The following is an 18,695-nucleotide window of genomic DNA, read 5'->3' on the forward strand; positions in this document are numbered from 1 at the left end:
CAGTAAACGCCATATGCTTCTGTATACTAGCAACACAAGCAACATAGTGGCATCTGTGGCCGTTCCAGGAAAGAAACAACAATGCTGTAGCTATTGATTTTTCAAAGCATGATCTACATTTTAAATCATGTAGGCAGAACAGAGCAAATAAAGGTTCCTCTAGAGTAGATATTAGATTAGGACAAGTGAGTCGGTCTCTGATGGGTGATGATGAAACTACATATCAATAATAAATGAGCAATACTAAAGGTCATCATGCAGCGAGCCCCCTGCCTGACTCACCATACATCTGCCTTCAGCTTTACTGCAGAGGTGCTCACAGCAGCATCCACTACTGCAGCAGTAAGGGAGTTTCAGTCCAGCTGGCTTTGAAATCATCAAATGTGAGGACGGCATCGATTTAAGGTTTCTTTTCCTTTTTTACCACGGAAAAGATTGCAGAGATTCGAGTACTTTATCAGCACTGTGGGCAGCAGAGAGCCGTGGAAAGAGAGGGATGACTCAGAGATGGTGGGTGGATCGAGACCAGGTGAGACTCTGGAGCAGCAGATGGGCAGATTTTCAGCGCTCCGTCCCTCCATCACGCTGCAGGCGGCTCACTGGGTGACGAACACCTACTATCAAAGCTGACATGCCCAACACAAGTGCCATACATATTCTGTTCTGTATAGCAGACAGTGCGGAGTTCAAAACTAGATCACCGCTATATCATAGTGTAAAAGGCAGAGTGGGGCAGAGACAACGGGATGATTTCCTGCAACTAAACCCATGTTCTCACTCAAATTAATAACTTTATTATTAGCAGTTAAACACGGGAACAATCTAAGAGATGCATCAATAAACCAGCCAATTTCTGTTGAAGGTCAGTGGTACACCGAGTGCTGCATGATGGTTTGCGTTTACTGTCCTTTAAAGTCTACTAATGAAGGAACATTTTAATTTAAATCTAACTAGAAAGCACCAGAAATAAATTCTCCAGAACAAGTAAATTTGAATAATAAAATATGTATTTTATTTTAAGTAGTAGTTGGCGCAAAATTGTTCAATTAAAATCCTGTTGCTAGAGGACATGGATTGACAACACCAACACACACACACACACACACACACACACACACACACACACACACACACACACACACACACACACACACAACACACACACACACACACACACACACACACACACACACACACACACACACACACACACACACACACACACACACACACACACACACACACACACACACAACACACACACACACACACACACAACACACACACACACACCACACACACACACACACACACACACACAACACACACACACACACACACACACACACACACACACACACACACACACACACACACACACACACACACACACACACACACACACACACACACACACACACACACACACACACACACGTCAGAGCAGTGGCCCAATTAAAATGCCAACATGTACCCTACTATATCAGCCTCTCTGATCAGTGCATTAGTCTGTAGTAACAACCATCACTTTTGTAAATATGTATCTCACTTAAAGAACAATTATGCTCTTTGACTCTCAGAATCTCCCACTGAGGTTTTACTGAGGCTATAATGGATGTTCAAAAGCTTTCATATACACAGAATCAATGTTATTTTCTGTGACACCATTATAACATACAATTCGACTGACTGACTAACTGGTCATGAGACTTTAACAGTGAGCTGATCTGACTTCCTCCTCCCTCTCTCTTATCTGTTCCTAACTTTTTGTTCAGCTAGACCCCGGTCTGTGGGGCGTTAGTGGTGAAATCACATGGATCAAATGAGATTTGGCATGGTTTGCACAGGGAAGACAGCGAGTGTGCGAGCGTGCGTCTGCGTGCGAGGAGGCCTGTTTAAGGAACGTCAGCGGCGGGGGTCTCCGAGGGGCTCATCAAAGCATGCCGCGTCCACTGCAGCCCGGCGCTAAGCCCAAGTCAGCGCCTCATTGAGTCTGTGTGAATGACCCCGGGGGAACACCACCTCCCGCTGCCCCCATGCATTCCCCTCCACATGTTTGCTCTGCCCAGGGTGTGGCCCAGTTTGAGAGGATTACGCTGAGGAATGCAGCCGAGCCCATCTTTTAAAACAAGAGAGGAGAGGAGAAGGGGGGGTACAGGCCATAGGCATGAAGTCCATGTTCACTGAGGGTTCCTAAAGATCCAGCTAAATGCAAAAGCCCAGAGGGAGGCCGTTACAGTTAAATCAGAAGAATCTCTAAATTCAAAAAAGGGGGCTAAGGCATGTGTTTGAGTTTGATTGTCTGTCTGGATTGGTATCTATACTACCTTAGCCATTCAAACATTAACACTTTCCCTTCTTGCTGTGTTCCCTCGCTACTTTATTTGCAGGTTTCCGTCATCCCACGGTCCTCAAAAAAACTCTTCTGCTCTTTTGAAGCCCGGATTAAGATGTTCTTACAAAGTGGGGGAAACCAGGGCACCTCACCCCCAGGGGGGTTCTGCCGAGAGTCTGTGACACAAGTGAGAAAACACCACACACACACACCTGGAAGTAGCTTCTATTGTTGCTCCTGCTCGACCACTTTTCTTTTTGACAACCGCAACTTGACATGAAACATGATAGTGCCAGGATGCACGAACCCCCCCCACCCCCCGCCTCTTAGACTATTGAGGTCCACTCAGGCGTGGGGATCACCTGGTTAAATCCGAGTGGAGTAAAAAGAAACTGTGGGAGGAGAGCCTTAACAGACCATGGTGCTTATTTTTTAAGCATTATTTTCTTCATTTTTCAAATCTGCCCACGTGTGTTATGTCATATTTGTGCAAGCAGTCAAAAACTTAAATTGAGACAAATGCTCTAGTGGACATGAAGAGTCTTTTTTACTGCAGAGAGAGAAGCAGAAACATAAGCATCAACAGAAGGCTACCGTCAGAGGCACAGCCAACGTGACATCATCACATGACGGCTGGGATTGCAATAAGGTACTATCTCCCACTCCTCCCCCCTCCACTCACCCCCTCTACCAATATGTCACGGTTTCCATGGTCACACAACACAACAAGTATCTCAGGGCTTAAAGGAAAAGGCTTCAACCACGTCTCATCGTTTGTGATGCTGCTGGCCTGTATTCATCTGCTACTGCAGTGACTGATCTCAATGGAAAATACTTTAAATTATTTACTTGTCTCGGTTTACCACAATCTGTATTCTCTTAACACGTTTAAATGCATCATTCTGGTTGGTTTTAAGGAAATAAAGGACGTATGTTAGTAAAAATTGTGTATTTTCCTAAACATTTCCAGCTATTGTTGAGGTCACCACTGTCACATTTTCATGCCACAATGAAAATGAATGACGCCCAGTATTAGATATATCATGTCTACCAACCGAATGTGAATCCAGCGTTCGTTGGACAGAGATGAAGCAGCTTGTCCTATTTTGAGAAATGACAAATGTAGCATGGAGATACTATTTCTAAAACCCACATTGTAGAGCAGGAGGACACAAAATAATCCCCCAGGCATGACACTATAGAAGTGCTGAGAGCAGGGAAGTGCAGTCAGGACGCTGCAGGCTTTACCATCAAGAGCAAACGTAGCAGGCCTGACTCCACATCTTCACTTGACCTATGAAAAACACACTATCGGAAAATGCAAAAACACGTGTTTAGTGCGCGTTGTCTCGGAAATTTTGCTATCTGACATTCTGGATGCTACGCCCGTCCCTGTCCTTGGCGTGTGACTTCAATAAGGAGGGATGCACACGGGTGCAATAACTGAATTATGCTCTCAAATGTAATTTATATCCGGCGAAAATACACAAGGCTCTTACCGCACCTCCGCTCTATTTCTTGCCAAGAGCAATGACAGCAACTTCTCTGACTTGTCCCACTGCATTGTGTTTACAATGACACCTTTTAAAAGCTGCGCTGCAGAATATGATTGCTCGACAAATAGTCAGAAATACATTTTCATATAAATGTCGCAACACTTGGTAAATAAAATGTCTCTCCCCAAGAATACTTTTTTAACCTTTTGAACTCTGGATGAGGATTGTCAAACATGTCAAAAAACATACAAAATAAACCTTAAAACACACACATTTTGAGAGAGTGTGCCATCACCTCAGGAGTGTTCTTCCCCAACAATAAGCAGAATTCTTCACTGACTTGGCATGCCGGCCTACTGCTGCTTGACAAGTGCAACAACAGAGTTACACCTCCTACTCTACTCCTCTGGAGCCGTACCTTTCACTTGTTTATGAGAAGGACGCGTCTGATCATTGGCCAAGACACGCCTGGCAGCACACAACCCTGGCATGATAACCCTATCAGATGAGAAGACCCAGGAAGACGATACGGGCGTAATGGGGTGGAAATCAGCCTGCCGTGGAGCGAAACACATTTCCTAATGCATAATAAAGCATTCATTCTCTCAGCTGTCACGAGGAAAGTCTTGGTGGGAAAGGGGGCGAGTCGGAGTCAGAAGTACAGAGAATCCTGTATTCTCGTTCTGTCACCGGGTTTTATGGTGAAAACAGGGGCAGAGAGAGTGTGAGGGAGTGATTACAGTCAGATCTGTCTGTACATTTATCAATTTAGCTGCATTTTGGCTTATACAGAAGCCACTTTGTCATGGTGGCCGAACTGTCGAATTCAACATCCAAATAGCAGCATTTAGAAAGCCCTTATTTAAGATGCACTAACAGTCCAATCCAGAGTTACTTTCCTTGGGTAAAGTAACTTTACAGATCAGCTTTTCCCTCATTTTGTACTTTAAAGCACAGATGAAGCATGAGTTGCCAGTGTATTGCCTCAAAGCTTCTATTTGTAGTGGATACGTCCTGGAGAATCGTGTAAATTAAAGGTGGCACTAGTGTCCCAGTCATTTAGCTCCCTCCGTCAGGGATGACTGGTTGGAGTTTTCATGGAAACAGCAAAATCATATCATGTGTGGACTATCCATGTCAGGCCATCCGTTGCAAGGTGAGACAACAAATCGATCCCAGTTGGAGTCAGCTGTTCGCTCATTACGGTGTAACAGCAAGTAATAGTTCACCGAGCTTTACCATGAGACAGCTGATTGCACAATGAATGAACAAAACTTGTTTTCATAGTGTTGGATAAATTATGGACTGTGAGCAACTTGGAATAAATGGGGCTTTTACACAACCTTAAGATCTATATGGATTAATACAAAAAGTAGCAAGGCGTAAGAGGAGGGATAGTGTGTATAAATGACATCAGAATTGAGAGAGGGAATCTAGTCTCTCTGTTTTGACATTGACCTCGTACACAACCTTGAAAAATGTAAAATGCCCTCGCCACACACTGCACTGCTGTATATGTGAAATGCAGCTACAGTTCACACTTTAAAAGAAAAAGACTAACTACTCAGTTTCAGTGTTCTGCTCTAGTTTCTTTGGCTATTTATCATTGTCACCACTATTTTTTTTATATATATATATTTTTTTTATCACAGCTTGAAAATAATGGCCTGCTCTTGGGTGCAGTCATTTTATTTGCAGTATGAGGGGGCTTGTATGAAATGATCTCATTATAATTTCTTTCAAAGGGTCTGGCTAATTTAAGATATGTTGCCAAACTGTAAGGATGTCATTCTCATAAGAGGGGCCAGGGATTAAACTAGAGACCCGTATTACAGAAGTAAATACTTCAACATGGTCTTAAGGCCTTGAATGGAATTACATATCAACCAAATGTCAATAATAACAACTAAATCTATTTAAAAATCGAGATGATGTCACATAAAATGCCATAGTTACAGCTATTCTTGGATCATTGAGATAGAAACATTGCAAAACAAGCTGTGGCTGTTCATGTTGATGGTGAGATGTGAGTGGCAGCTGACATGCATCCAGAAATAGAAGCCCTGGAATGACTAAAGGCGATCAGATGTTCACCCTCATATACAAATGATGGACAAGGTACGGTAACATTTGAAGAACTTATCGCATAAAAAACTTGACACACACCTGTGGTGACAGTGAACATGACAACAGACCTCCTTGGCCTTTCACTTTATAGGTCAGACTGCTCTGCTAACTGCAGCACAGCATGGAGACCTGACACACATGCTAATTTGAGCAGACAACCTACACCCCCCGACCATTAGAACCCACAAAGCTGTAACATTTTATGTCAGATACTATATCGGTACCGCAGAGGTGAAATCTGATTTCTCATATTTGCTTTACCTCATGACAGTTCCATGAGGTTGTGTGAAGAGAAGTGAATTGAGAGTAGAAAACATGGTGATCTTTGCAGTGTTACCTATTGGCCAGGCATTCATTGCTTAAATAATTTATGTTTTTACCTATACTAATGGGGAAAACATGGAGTTAAAGTAGGGGATGGATCACAGCAGTAACCTACATTTAACAATCCTTACCTTTAACGAGTCAAAACAGGCGATCACCCTCCCATTTTCCACCTGGCAGCTTTTGGGTGGGTGGGCAAATTTGCATTCCTCATCGCTGCGTGAACAAGTCCCTCTCTGAAACTGCCGGCACACTTCCAGGGTCAGCCATTTTGTGTCCCGTATCGAGGCAATGTTTAGAGCCATGGCAGCAGCAGTGGCTGTGGAGCCGGGTGGAGCGGGGCCACTTGGTTTTTAAAACGAGGCGATCCTCTGAGGAGGCGTTGCAGAGTGTTCCAGTTAAAAAAAATTAAACGCACAACAACTAAAACTGATGGAACATGCAGCTATAAAAGATCTGCTTCAGGTCAGCGGATCAGGTTTGTCCTTGTGGACAGGAGAGTGGAGGTAATGGACTGGCAAAGTCTCTGTGACCGGAGCATGGGACTGCGCTGCTGTTTGGGAGTTTATCAGTCACTCAGATAATTGTTCTTCAATCAGTACGTCTCAGGTGCAGACCTCTGACAAGACCAAGGGGGCATAATCAGGGACAATCTCTACTGGTAGGACCAACGTCCCCAAAAATGACCTTTGTATGACTAATGATGTGCAACGGTGGATGTTTGGGAGCAAAAGTAGAGCAAATTTTAGATGCACAGGACACTAAATGTGTGGCTTTCTGTTAAAGTCTTCTGTACCTCCGCTCCCCGAGCTTTGGCACGTTGGCCAGCAGTGCAGTAGCTCCAACGCTTCACTTGGGGTTTCTTCACACAGAGGACAAACAAGCAGGTCAAGGGTGTTTAAGTCCTATCACAACTGCAGAGGGGGAAAACCTGGAGCTCTTCAGGAGCCCCGAGGGATCTTCAAGTAAGGATGTCTTCTCCCAAAGGCACTTTCCGATATCTGGAATGGAGCAGAGAAAGAGACAACAGTGTGAGAAAATTGTTCGCCAAATATGATGGGCAATACATTTCAACTGGCATTAAAAGGGTTTTGTGTACGCATGTCAATCTGAATTAGTGTGCCCCGGAGGACCTCTAAAGGGTACCGGGCTGATGAACCAGGGAAAAGGCAGTTGGGAGGATGTTCAGCCGCACTTGAGTTTAAGTCCCCAGATCGCTGCTGTGGGCCATTGTACGAGGTGACTACATGCCCACTGGCTCTCCAACATATTGCGCACAAAGCGGTGAATAATAAAACCCTGTGTGCTATGAGACCGTGGACAAGAGCGTGGAGTCGGGGCAGAGATAGAGAAAAGCCCCAGGGTCCAACCCGCCCTGTAGAGCCATGCACGGCGGGACCGGGCAGCCAATAGAAAACCGCGCAGCGCAGCACTATTCCGGGCAGCCATCCAGCAGCCACAGAGGGACCGAGACAGATGCATATGCCAGCGCCAGACGCGATTATGACGCTGCCTAGTGTCCCGCAATACTCACTTGTCTTGCACTGTCCAAATTAGATACTGGCTCATTGGCAGAGGCTTGTCAATTTACATCCACGGGGGGAATGTGCGCCTTGTCCTGTATAGGTACTGGTCTCTGTCTGGAGTCGTCTAGGGAGAAAATTGGGACAATTGGTGGAGCAACAATCTGAGGAAGTGACCTTTAGCTTGAGCGTACGAAAGCCATTACTAAGCTACTGCGCAAGGAGCTCTTTCCTTGGCACATCTGGAAATGTTTTTCTGCTAACTGGGGGCGGGAAAAGGGGGTTGAAGACACCAGCCTGCGGGAGGAGAAGGGTTGTAAAAACATACAGCTCGGGTTAAAAGATTCCCCCGTTACTGTTTGGAACATATAAACCAATGCACGGAAAACAGACCAGACAAGGAGCAAACACAGAGAAAGTGTTAAATACTGTCAGAACCACATCTTAAACAACCTCTAAAAAGGCACATGACAAGTTCAGGTGGTCTTAATGAAGGCTTGTTGAGACTTGTACTCAACCCATCAATGCTACTGTAAAGGGAAGAAGAAATCCCTGCAGAAATTCTTTTCACAGATACACAGCTGCCATACAGCTGTGCAGGTCTTGTCAGATTTAGGTGAGGCTCGGCACAGAAAGGTCCATCGTATCTTAACCTAACCTATTTTTGTCCTTTTATCTTGTAAAAGTAAAAATCATCTTGGACTGAAACATGTTCTCTCTCTAATTGGAGATTTCTGAACTCAGTTTGAGGTCTGAAATATCAAATAACTCAAAAAGGCCACAAGAACAAGACCCTATATCCTCGCCAATGAATGATAATGATTTGCCTGTCACAAAGAAAGGTAGATGCTACTCTTTGTAACCATTATACTGTTCCAAGCCTATGAATCCAGACCATTGTCTAGCTAATCATATTGTCCCACTTTAGTGCTGATCATGTGTAATGAGATGAGAAGCTTCCTCGCGCAATCGTACTGACGCCCAGGCTCCGCTCTCCGAGGCAGGATTTAATTTCACACCATCTCCCCAGGGAGAAAGCCAATCGCTGCAGAAGAGAGTCAGGTAAGAATCATGTCAGATCTGACCTTTAACAATTAATCCCTTCTTATTTTTAGAAGCCATAAGAAGTCTGTTATCAAGCTAACCTACTTTGTCGGAACGTGTGAAGGGCCGATGGCGCCATTTCTCTGTGAACTGTCCTGGCCTCAAGTTATGCTAAAATTGTTAGGGGGACACAACCATAGTTTTTTATATTTGTGTTTGGAAAGCTGGGGTTTACTGGCTTACAGTAGCTCTGAAAGCTTTCATGAAATCGAGTAGGCCGAGTGTGGATAAAGGTTGGTTGAGGTCATCTGAAAAGCTCACAGGGTAGCCGGCTCAACAGGCAACACTCGAACAATGTTTGTCATGAGAGGTATTCAAAACAAATGGTGATGACTGAAGATCAAAAACACCCTCATGTGGGCGATGTTAGGATAATAATCATGCAGGAACATGACCACATGTCTGTTCCCATACAGATAGACTGTTGAAGGTTTGTGTAATATCTAGAAGCAGGGAAATTGGACTGCTGCTGAAGCAACTTGTTTCCTCATTATTATGGGAGCTGTTATTCACAACATCTGGCCTTTTGTATTAACTTGACAGAAAGTTAATCAGATACAATTAAGATAATCTATTCAAGCATTTAGTACGTTACTGAAGTTGAAAACACACATATGTCATGGGAAAAAAAACCTGTGATATCATCAATTTGTGGATGTATATGTTTATATATATTATCATAATATAATTTGCAGTGTGCTTCATCCAATTAGCTTTAATGAGATGGATGTGTAATAGAGAAATAACGCTGTCGTAGCATGTTAGCTAATGCTAGGCTGTCTTTAGCAGAGATGATTGAGGCATCCTGAAACATATCAAAGCCCCCTGCTGGAAAGTAAACTGTCATCCCGGGGGGAAAATGTTTACCTCGCATAACAACATCCTAGTTTAACAGCATGAAGAACCCAAACACACAGTGGAAGAATATAATGAGGAATTTGGAAAGCTCAAGCTGAGCTAAGTTTCGTCTTTTGGACAGTGTGCCTCTGGCTTGGTTGAGGCTAGCTTAGCTTCTGCTAGTGCATGATAATTAGAGAACATGCAGACTGGCTTAGTTTATGCTGAGCTTAGCGGTGGAGCTTCAAGCACAATGCCACTAAATGAAAAGGGAAAGACAGATGGTCAGCAGGTAGGAAGGGACCATGCAGCGGCCAATGTTCCGACCTGGGAAAGAAACACCCTTGACTTACCAGGTTCTGTTTTTGCAGTTTTTAAGTCCTTCTAGGGACTTGTCTTGTAATCTGTTTTCAGCTACACAGGACTACTTTTTGAATAAACCTCAAGAGCAAATCCTGTACATCCCTGTGTATCCTGTTTATCTTAACTTCCTGAGGCTTTGTTCCCTCTGTATCCTCAGTACAAACAGTGGACAGACATGGTGACCTGATAAAGAGGGCAGAGATGTGAAGAAAAGCACCACAGTACTAGACGTTATGGATTACTGACGCTTACTAAGGCCAGCTGGCAGGGGCATTATCTTGGTCAGTCTGCTTAATTGAATGAGAGTCAGCAGGACTGGGGCGACTGGAGTGAAAGTCATTGGCTTGACCTCTGAATACCACGCATGTAACCCATTAGTGTGGTATCTGAGCGCTGGTCTGTGCGCTACAGTTTATCTCAGCTGCTTGTATTTGCTCAGCAGAGACGATAAGCTACCTGCTTTCCATTGGTCCCGAGCCTTGTGACAACGTTTGCTGTGGCATCAGCCAGGTGTTGCCAGCAGAGATACTAATGACTGTGACAGACAGGCACAGGAGCTGGGTACCTGAGTGGCTGCATTTCCATTTATTACCATTTCATGCTGGAAAACCCACACTTCTATGGTCATTTGCATTGCCAAGAGGAACAAGTGGTCAATGTTTTTCAAGGCTGTGGAGAGAGGGCCTCATTGTTCAAGTGAAATAGGAAAATGTTCAACTTCCAGTGAGTAATGGAAAATGAACGAGGCTCACAGTAAAGGTTTTATCAAAATGTCCCTAACCTAGCTTTCAGGGTGACATCACCAGCTTGCACAAATGTTCCCTTGCAGCCTCCAGGGAGGATCAGAGCAGGGCTATACCATGCAGCCTAATTCCCGTTTAATACTACAGACGTTATGACGCTTATGAAATTGTCTTTGGCATAAGCTACGTCTCCTTGAGTGTAATATCATCAAGTGCCATTAGTGATAAGGATGCGTGAGTGAGCTCAGTGGAAGATATACCAGGACTAAGCTATACTGTTTGAAAGGAGACACAAGAAGCATTTTCACACAGTCAGCAGAAAGGTGTGCCCTATATCATAATAGCCTTAGCTAAACCACATTGACCCGAATGGCCGTGCTCATTATATCGGAATGGCCTTTTCTCTCCTTATTTCGTAACACAAAGCATTTGACCCTTTCCATCTTTTCTACGTTTTTATAAGAAAGAGTGTGGGTTGGATTTCCCCTGCACTCTGTAAATGGACTTGTTTACTGTGTAAGTGTTCTTGTCTACTCAATGCTTAGCCACAGGACTCAGGCAAGTCATCAGCTAATTACAGTATAGTTGGCAGCCAGAGGTGAAAAGCGCCAATCTGATAAACATGATGATTAACAGCATACTCAAGATCTAAGGTGAAAATTGTAGAAGCACTACATCAACAGCGGCTGTATTTTGATAACTTCCACTGAAATATTAACCTAAACTCACAGAAGGAAAATACTACGTTAGATTACAATTCTTGTACTTTTGAATAAGAGGTGAAATTATTGATATCTTCAGCCGTTAAATTACAGTCCTTGAAAACACAAGAGCTGGCTGATTCAGCACACTCACCCTCGTGTCACAGAGTAATCAGACTCCCTCTTTCATGAAGAAAATGTCTGAAAAAACCTACCGACCACTAAATCCTTTTAATACCATCTCGAGATGCAATTTGCATGAGTCGATTCAGAGAAAGGGGATTTCTGTCTGACAGGGTCGTGCTGTAAAAGGCTCGGTACTTGTCTGAGACTTATCCCATTCTTTTCTCAACAGGAAGGGCTGAACTGATGTTCCATTTTAGAAAACACCCACTTCCCCTTGATTCACAGCCAGATGTATGACACCACCCTGGCCTTTTCCATGCAGGCGCTGATGTCCACTTTACTGCTTCAGGCCCATCGTCTAGCGCAAAGCTAAATCTGGATAGACAGCAGAAAGCCAGGGACACGTCGACCATGCCCCATCTAACTCAAAAGGTTAATGATGATGTGGGCCGTATTAGAACTGTGAACTTCCAGCGTATCAACTATGAGTGTCCAGACAAGAGTGTAAAACCCTGTTCTGAACACACAATCCCTACCCTTGTTATTTGGAAAATGTGTTACAAGGAAAAACTTTGTAGGAACAAGGCAAGCAGTGAAAGAGCAGATGCTAAACAACACAAGTTTTTCTCTAGAGAGTGAAGAATATGAAGCCCATGTGGCAAAAAAAAAAGAGCTTCTGACATTTGCACTGAGGACGGGGCACTGCTGTGATAATGCCTCTCCCTCAGGAGTCGTATGAGAAAGTCCATTACAGTGCTGGAACCTGCAATAAGGGTAGTTACTGCGTGGCTGCAAGTACTCTGTGCATTAACCCAACACACACACACACTATATATATATATATTTTATGCCCCTTTCTTTCCTCAGTTCAGCCTTTCACTCTCACAGATAAAACATTCCCTCTCCTCCCTCCCCACCCAGACTGGTATGCAGCACACTGCAGCAAAACTCTTTGAGAAAAAACAGAAAAAGGCAGCCAGTATGACCGTTCTCTCCCACCTGGTTCCACTGGGTCCTGCTTTGAGCCTCTGTCTGTCTGCTGTCCCGAACACAGGAGGCACCGGTGCTGCTGTGACACTGAGCTACAGTGCAGCGTTCCCTTCAGCGCCTGCGACTGGAGTTAATGACCATGTGAACTGTTGTCATTCCTCGCGAGCTGCCGAGTGCTGCAGCTGGAGGTCCATGCCTAGACAGGGATTTTCTCTAAATGTCTCTCTCTCTCTCTCTCTCTCTCTCTCTCCCTTTCGCTCAGCAAGCAAGCGAGCGAGGCAGGCAGGCAGGCAGGAAGCAGAAGAGTGTCTACTCCAACTATCTGGCTAAAACACTTCCAGCCTCCCCCCCACACCCCTAAAGCAAGCCTCTTCCTGCCCACCAGCCTGTAGCAAGGCCCTGCCCCTTAACAGCTCCAGCCAATAGGAACACAGCCCCCCTGTATCACAGCTTTCTGATTGGAACAGAGGAGACTAAGTGAAATCTGTGCTTACAGTAACAACCTCTGAATGCTCAATTTAAAACGGTATTTCCCCAATTCCATGCTCAACTTTTTTATTTTTTTATTTAGAATCTGCACCCCAGGAATTGTTTTCTAATAGAAAAACAAAGACTGTACTTGTTTCAGAAAACAGCAGTATGAGTAAGCAATAATCAAAGAGTTGCTGCAGTGGCATGCTGAACATCAGCCATGTCCTTGTCTATGTTCTATCATCACATTTAACACCATCCCCCCAGGAAACAGGAGCACCACACCTCCTCCCCCTCCCTCTCGACTCTCCTCTACCTCCCCTCACCATCCGTCCTCTAAACTCATCTACTCCAGACACTCCTCTCCTCCCCACATCTCTTGTCCACCCCTCACCTGTGCATTTCTCTACTCAAATATATCTTTCAGGCTCTTTTCCAATCACATTTTACTGGACTGGAAAATTGGACAGTTCTGTTATTGTTATTGCATCAGGAATAAAAAAAAAAGAAGATGTGTAGGGGCTGGGAAGTGGGAGTCTTGCTCTGTCTCCTCCCCCACTCGTCCTCTCCCCTCCGCCCAGCTGATGACATGCTGGTTGGCAACATATGAGCCGTGAAACCGGAGCGTCACAGAACTGATGAGTCAGAGATCCAGCTTCATGACTTTTCGATCCAGATTCAATAGAACAGCTGTACCGTCTGTCTCTCCCTCCCTCCTCTGCCTCTGTCTCGTACAAAGGTTGTGAATGACGCAGCAGCCTGGGTGTTTCGTTGACATCAAAGAGGCGAAACATGCTTTACAGTCCCATCATAAACAAACCGTTTGATTATGCTTTAATGGCAATAAATAATCTGATGCTCCGCAAGGAAATTGATTTGTCAAATGGTTTAGGGGAGATGGGGGGGGATTAAAATCTCCAGCATGATAAATTGTCTACCTCAGCAAATGAAAACTGACGTCACCCTAGACATCAGAGCACCTGTAATGAAATAACACAGACAAGCGCTCTTCCATTAAACGAACAGGGAGGCGGAGGGGGGTGTCAGCCTCTGTCAAAAGCAAAAGTGTCACCTTCCACCTTCCTGGAATGAAGTCTCACTATGCCATGCAGCAGTTTAAAGGAGCAGCAATGCTACAAAGCAACAACTTGGTATTACTGCAGGATAAAACTTGACAGTTATGAAAATGGGCTCATTATGTTAACATGTATCCAGAACCACATCAGTTGGACAGGCAAGGCTGCTCCACCATTCCGGATACATTCTCAATTTCTCATTTGGCTGCAACCGATTTTTCAATAACCACATTAGTGAATAACTGTCAATAAATGAATAACACGCCTGCTTTTGCTGTAGCAAATGTCCGAACAGCAGACCTCAGATAGCCTACCGTCTAAATAGATTTGTCTGACAGGAAAACAAACAAAAGGCCGGTAGACAAACAAGCTGAGGCACTTCCTTTCCACATGGTACCCCCTCCCCTCTTATTATCCCTGTCCTGTATGACCGCAAACGGCTAGGCTCACTCACACACACACACAAGCAGATTTAGGAGCCCAAAGCAGCTTCATTTTCAAATACAATAGGAGTATTCCAGAACAATGGCTAATTACGGCAAATGAAGATGGTTAAATCTGTCTGATATTGGCCCCAAGTACAGAATACTGAATTCTGTGGCACTACTGGATAGTTACACACGACAGAGGGAAAAAAAGCAGGGCTCAGAAATAGGGCACCGAAGACAGATCAATGAAAAGGCAGCTGTCTTTTTCTATTATTAGCCGTAATCAAATATGAAGCGGCAGAGAGTTGCGCTTCCTCCCTTCCGCTTGAAACCCATTCTGGTAAGTCTGACACACAAGTCCACATGATGACAGAAAATAAACAATGGGCTGACAGATATGTGTTTTGGAGCCGGTTCAAGGCTGTGGACCAAAGATCAACCAGGAAGTACTGGATTATTTGCATTAAAAGTGTTATTGGGTGGGGTCAAAATCGTTTCTGTATGTTAATCTGATGCTAATATGACCCTATCAAACATTATTGCCCATTTTTTTCCCACTGCTAATTATACAAAGTACATTTTCTAACATTCATAATGCACTGTGGATTGCTATGTCTTACTCAAGTGAACATGTTGCTGTTATGGCCTTAATGAACACCACATATTCCACACAGACGACAAGCCAAAGTTATTCTGTTCTTAGATGTTAATTATCATTTACAGGACCAACGACTGTACATGACCTAGCAGATAGTCTAATCACAATTTATTAACCTTACCCAGGTAGAAGGGCTCCTGCTTAGCCAACCTGCAGTAGATTAAATTGTGCTTGTCTCAATTGTCTCATTAGAACAGTTTTATTTGTTCTTGCACATGGCAATTAAATCCAACTATCCATTAATCAAGGTGCCATTAGTTAGTTCTGGGTACACTGTAACACGTGTGCACCTAGAGGCATGATGACAACTCAATTGTTTTATAATGTTGATTGTCATAAATGGAATCAATAATAAATTGGCTTTTAATTAACCTATCCCAGATGAATGTTGACATTAATGACCATAATGACATACATTATTGCCAAAGCTTTGTACAATAGCGACATCTATACATAAATATACATTTGAAAAGGTACTGATAAATTCATAAACATTTTTGAACAAATGCAAGAACATGTTTTCTTTACAAGGAACACAATATTATTTTTGAACATGAACTAAACGAACACACCTAATAGAGAAAGTTAATGTGAGTTATTGAGTATTGTGCAAGATAATGCTGAAAGTTAATTAATTTAATATATAAATAAGAAAATAATAAGAAAAAGACGTGAGATATGAGACCTAGCAAACAGCATGTCCTAGAAAGCATTACATATGACAGTGCAGGAGAGAAACACTACGCATGCTGATTTTATCTTGCTGCTTTCACTTGTTTTCATTAGCTCTGTGCAATGATTATGAGATAGCATAGCAGTCCAGACTTTAACGCATACTGTTAATGATACTTGACTGGTCTCATTGCACCTATTTTAGCCACCTCTGCTGTCCAAAAGAGGCGTTATGTTAACCAAGTGTGTGCATAAACACCAGAGGCAAATGATGCTATGTGCTAAGCTAACTACCTGCAGCTTACCTGATGACGAACCTGTCACATCCAGCTGCACTTCATCCGCTTCTCCAGGGCGCTATTTCGGTTGTAACGGGACCAACAGGACGGCAAAATGTGTCTTCGTGTGAGACTTCTCCCAGCTGCAAACTTTTTTCGCTTTCGAAATAACGGTGCACGGTTTTTCAGTGAAAGGCAGAAGTAAGCTCACTACACGCTAGCTCGCTAACTACTTTTAAGGCTAGGGTAGGAAGCAACAAGCGATTTTGACAGTTCGAGGAAAGGTCCAATGTGCTTTGCTCCGGGGTGGTACTAAGGTCTAAACATTAAAACGCATTTATTCTAAAATATGTAACATATTATATGCGGCAACTAAACGCCACGTGGTGTGAACGTAGAAGGTGCTGGTACATTTCGTTGAATTTAAACACGGAAATTCACTTATTTTCGATAAACACCGCTATTACCACCCTCCAGTGAAGTTGGTACAGTCCAAACGAACCAAGGGTAAAGGGAGGGGGTGCTTGTTACCTAGGAAACAACAGTGAATCTCCCTGGGGAAAAAGATGTGGCCACTGATTTATGAACCAGTGACTGTCTGTCTGTCAAAATAGCCTGCCATCGACAAAATAAAAACATTAAACACATTTGACAAGCCCTATCGCAATTTATTTTTAAAATACACTATTCATTCTTATAGAAATTCACACTTTTACTTGACTTATGTACACAGCAACCTCGTCTAAGACATGATTATTAGATGAATAATGGTGTTATAATATTTTAATAAAGCCAGAGTAATTGAATTGAATTGGATTACATTACTTTCATTAATATACATCTTTAATATTTATGTTATACTTGTAAAGGCACACAATCACTATTACTATGTCAGGACCAAAGCAAAAATGCCAGAAAGTACATTTAATTTGATTTATCAGCTGATCAAAGACTCTAAATCAGCACATCGTCACCACTTGATGCTGTGCAGATTAGCATGCACATCCCAAACATTTTGCAGCCTAATTGCATGCAGCTGGCTGGATTTAGCCGTCTGTGACACACAGGGACCCGTTGTCAGCAAGAAGAGCATCGAGTCAACAAGGAGCAAGTCACAAATATCCCCGGAATGAGCAGAGAGGCACAAATTTAGCCCCACTGACTGCTGCCCACGCCATGCGAGCCTATTGAGCACATGAACAATGAACAGCCATCACAGACTGCTCTGTCAGGGCCAAGGTCTGCTTTAGTGGAAGGCTGCTGGGGATGAAGGCATCACACTTCTGTCAGGACATTGACGGTGTCAGAGATCAAGATGTTATTAGCCGGCAATGGTTTGATGTAATATGTCATGCAGGAAACAACCGTTGTTTGAAGCACAGACATTCACAGGGTCAATTTAATATAAATCATGTTGAAATACAATCAATCTAGGGTCAGACGGATGATGTTAACATGTGTTACTGCCTTGTGTCACACCATAATTCATCATGTGACACTTGACACACATCACACTGGTGGCACCATTCATATATGAGACACATTACCTCAGGCAGACGTGCTAAAACGGTAAAGAGAAGCAAAAAAGGGTCATTATTCTTGTTTTTATCCTTCCACAGGGTTTTTAAGTTCTCCATCCAAATATAGCAAGTGAAAAAAGCAAAATATAACACATCCACAGTGCCACCATAGAAAAAACCAGTATTTTCAAGACGTAAGTGATCATGAAAAACTGCTCACATAGGTCAGGCTCTTCCCCCAAGGCCTCACGTATTGATCTCAATGCAGAGGAGGCATTTGTAAAAACGCTGCTGCCGGCATACTTCTTTAAAAGTCCCTGAACGCCCACACACTTGCAAACAAATGCACACTCTGCTGCTCACAAGAATACATGCTGCAGAAAAAATGTCAATTCAACAAGACTTTTTCATTATTTTGACATGAAATGTAGTTTGAAGTTGTTGCATTGATGTAGGCGGAGGGTTGAAACAGTGTGTCATTTCTTCCTGCCTGTTTTTATACGAGACAAAGCCATTTAAGTGAAGGATTGTGTTTTTGAGTGTGAACAGCCTACTTATTTTGGACTTAATTTGTAAAAAGTTTATCTGGAAACAGTTTGCAAATTTTTAAAATCACATTTAGGCACTCACACACGAGCAAAATAAAAAGGAACCGAAGCAGATGCCTGTATGTGTGTGTTGCGCTCATTAATGGGTTTTGGCTCCACATTTGTTGCAGTTGCAGTCTGTTGAGTGGACCTCAGGATCAACTGAGGGGGCGTCAAGCGGGAAAAAAACAGCCGCAGTATCTACAGAACACCGTTGTTAGTTCCCCTTAAACACAGAATGAAGAGATCACGGAGGAAAACACAGAAGGCAGTAAACACTGTCAGGCAATATGTGAAGACACACACACTCAGGCCAAAGCTCTGACTCTGAGGTCC

The 18,695-nt window shown here is 43.5% G+C and overlaps 1 protein-coding gene across 1 annotated transcript in view; it reads right to left on the reverse strand.

Annotated features, from left to right (window-relative positions):
- LOC117499018 (muscleblind-like protein 2a) overlaps positions 1-16,486 on the reverse strand; it is a 40,015-nt gene extending 23,529 nt beyond the window's left edge. Inside the window, 2 exon segments of the mRNA XM_034151244.1 lie at positions 6,414-7,283; positions 16,280-16,486. Of these exon segments, the coding sequence (XP_034007135.1) occupies positions 6,414-6,587 (174 nt within the window). The 5' untranslated portion in view covers positions 6,588-7,283; positions 16,280-16,486.
- Positions 16,487-18,695: the final 2,209 nt, after the last annotated feature.

The sequence above is a fragment of the Trematomus bernacchii genome, unplaced genomic scaffold (genome assembly GCF_902827165.1).
Source record: "Trematomus bernacchii unplaced genomic scaffold, fTreBer1.1, whole genome shotgun sequence".
NCBI lineage: Eukaryota > Metazoa > Chordata > Actinopteri > Perciformes > Nototheniidae > Trematomus > Trematomus bernacchii.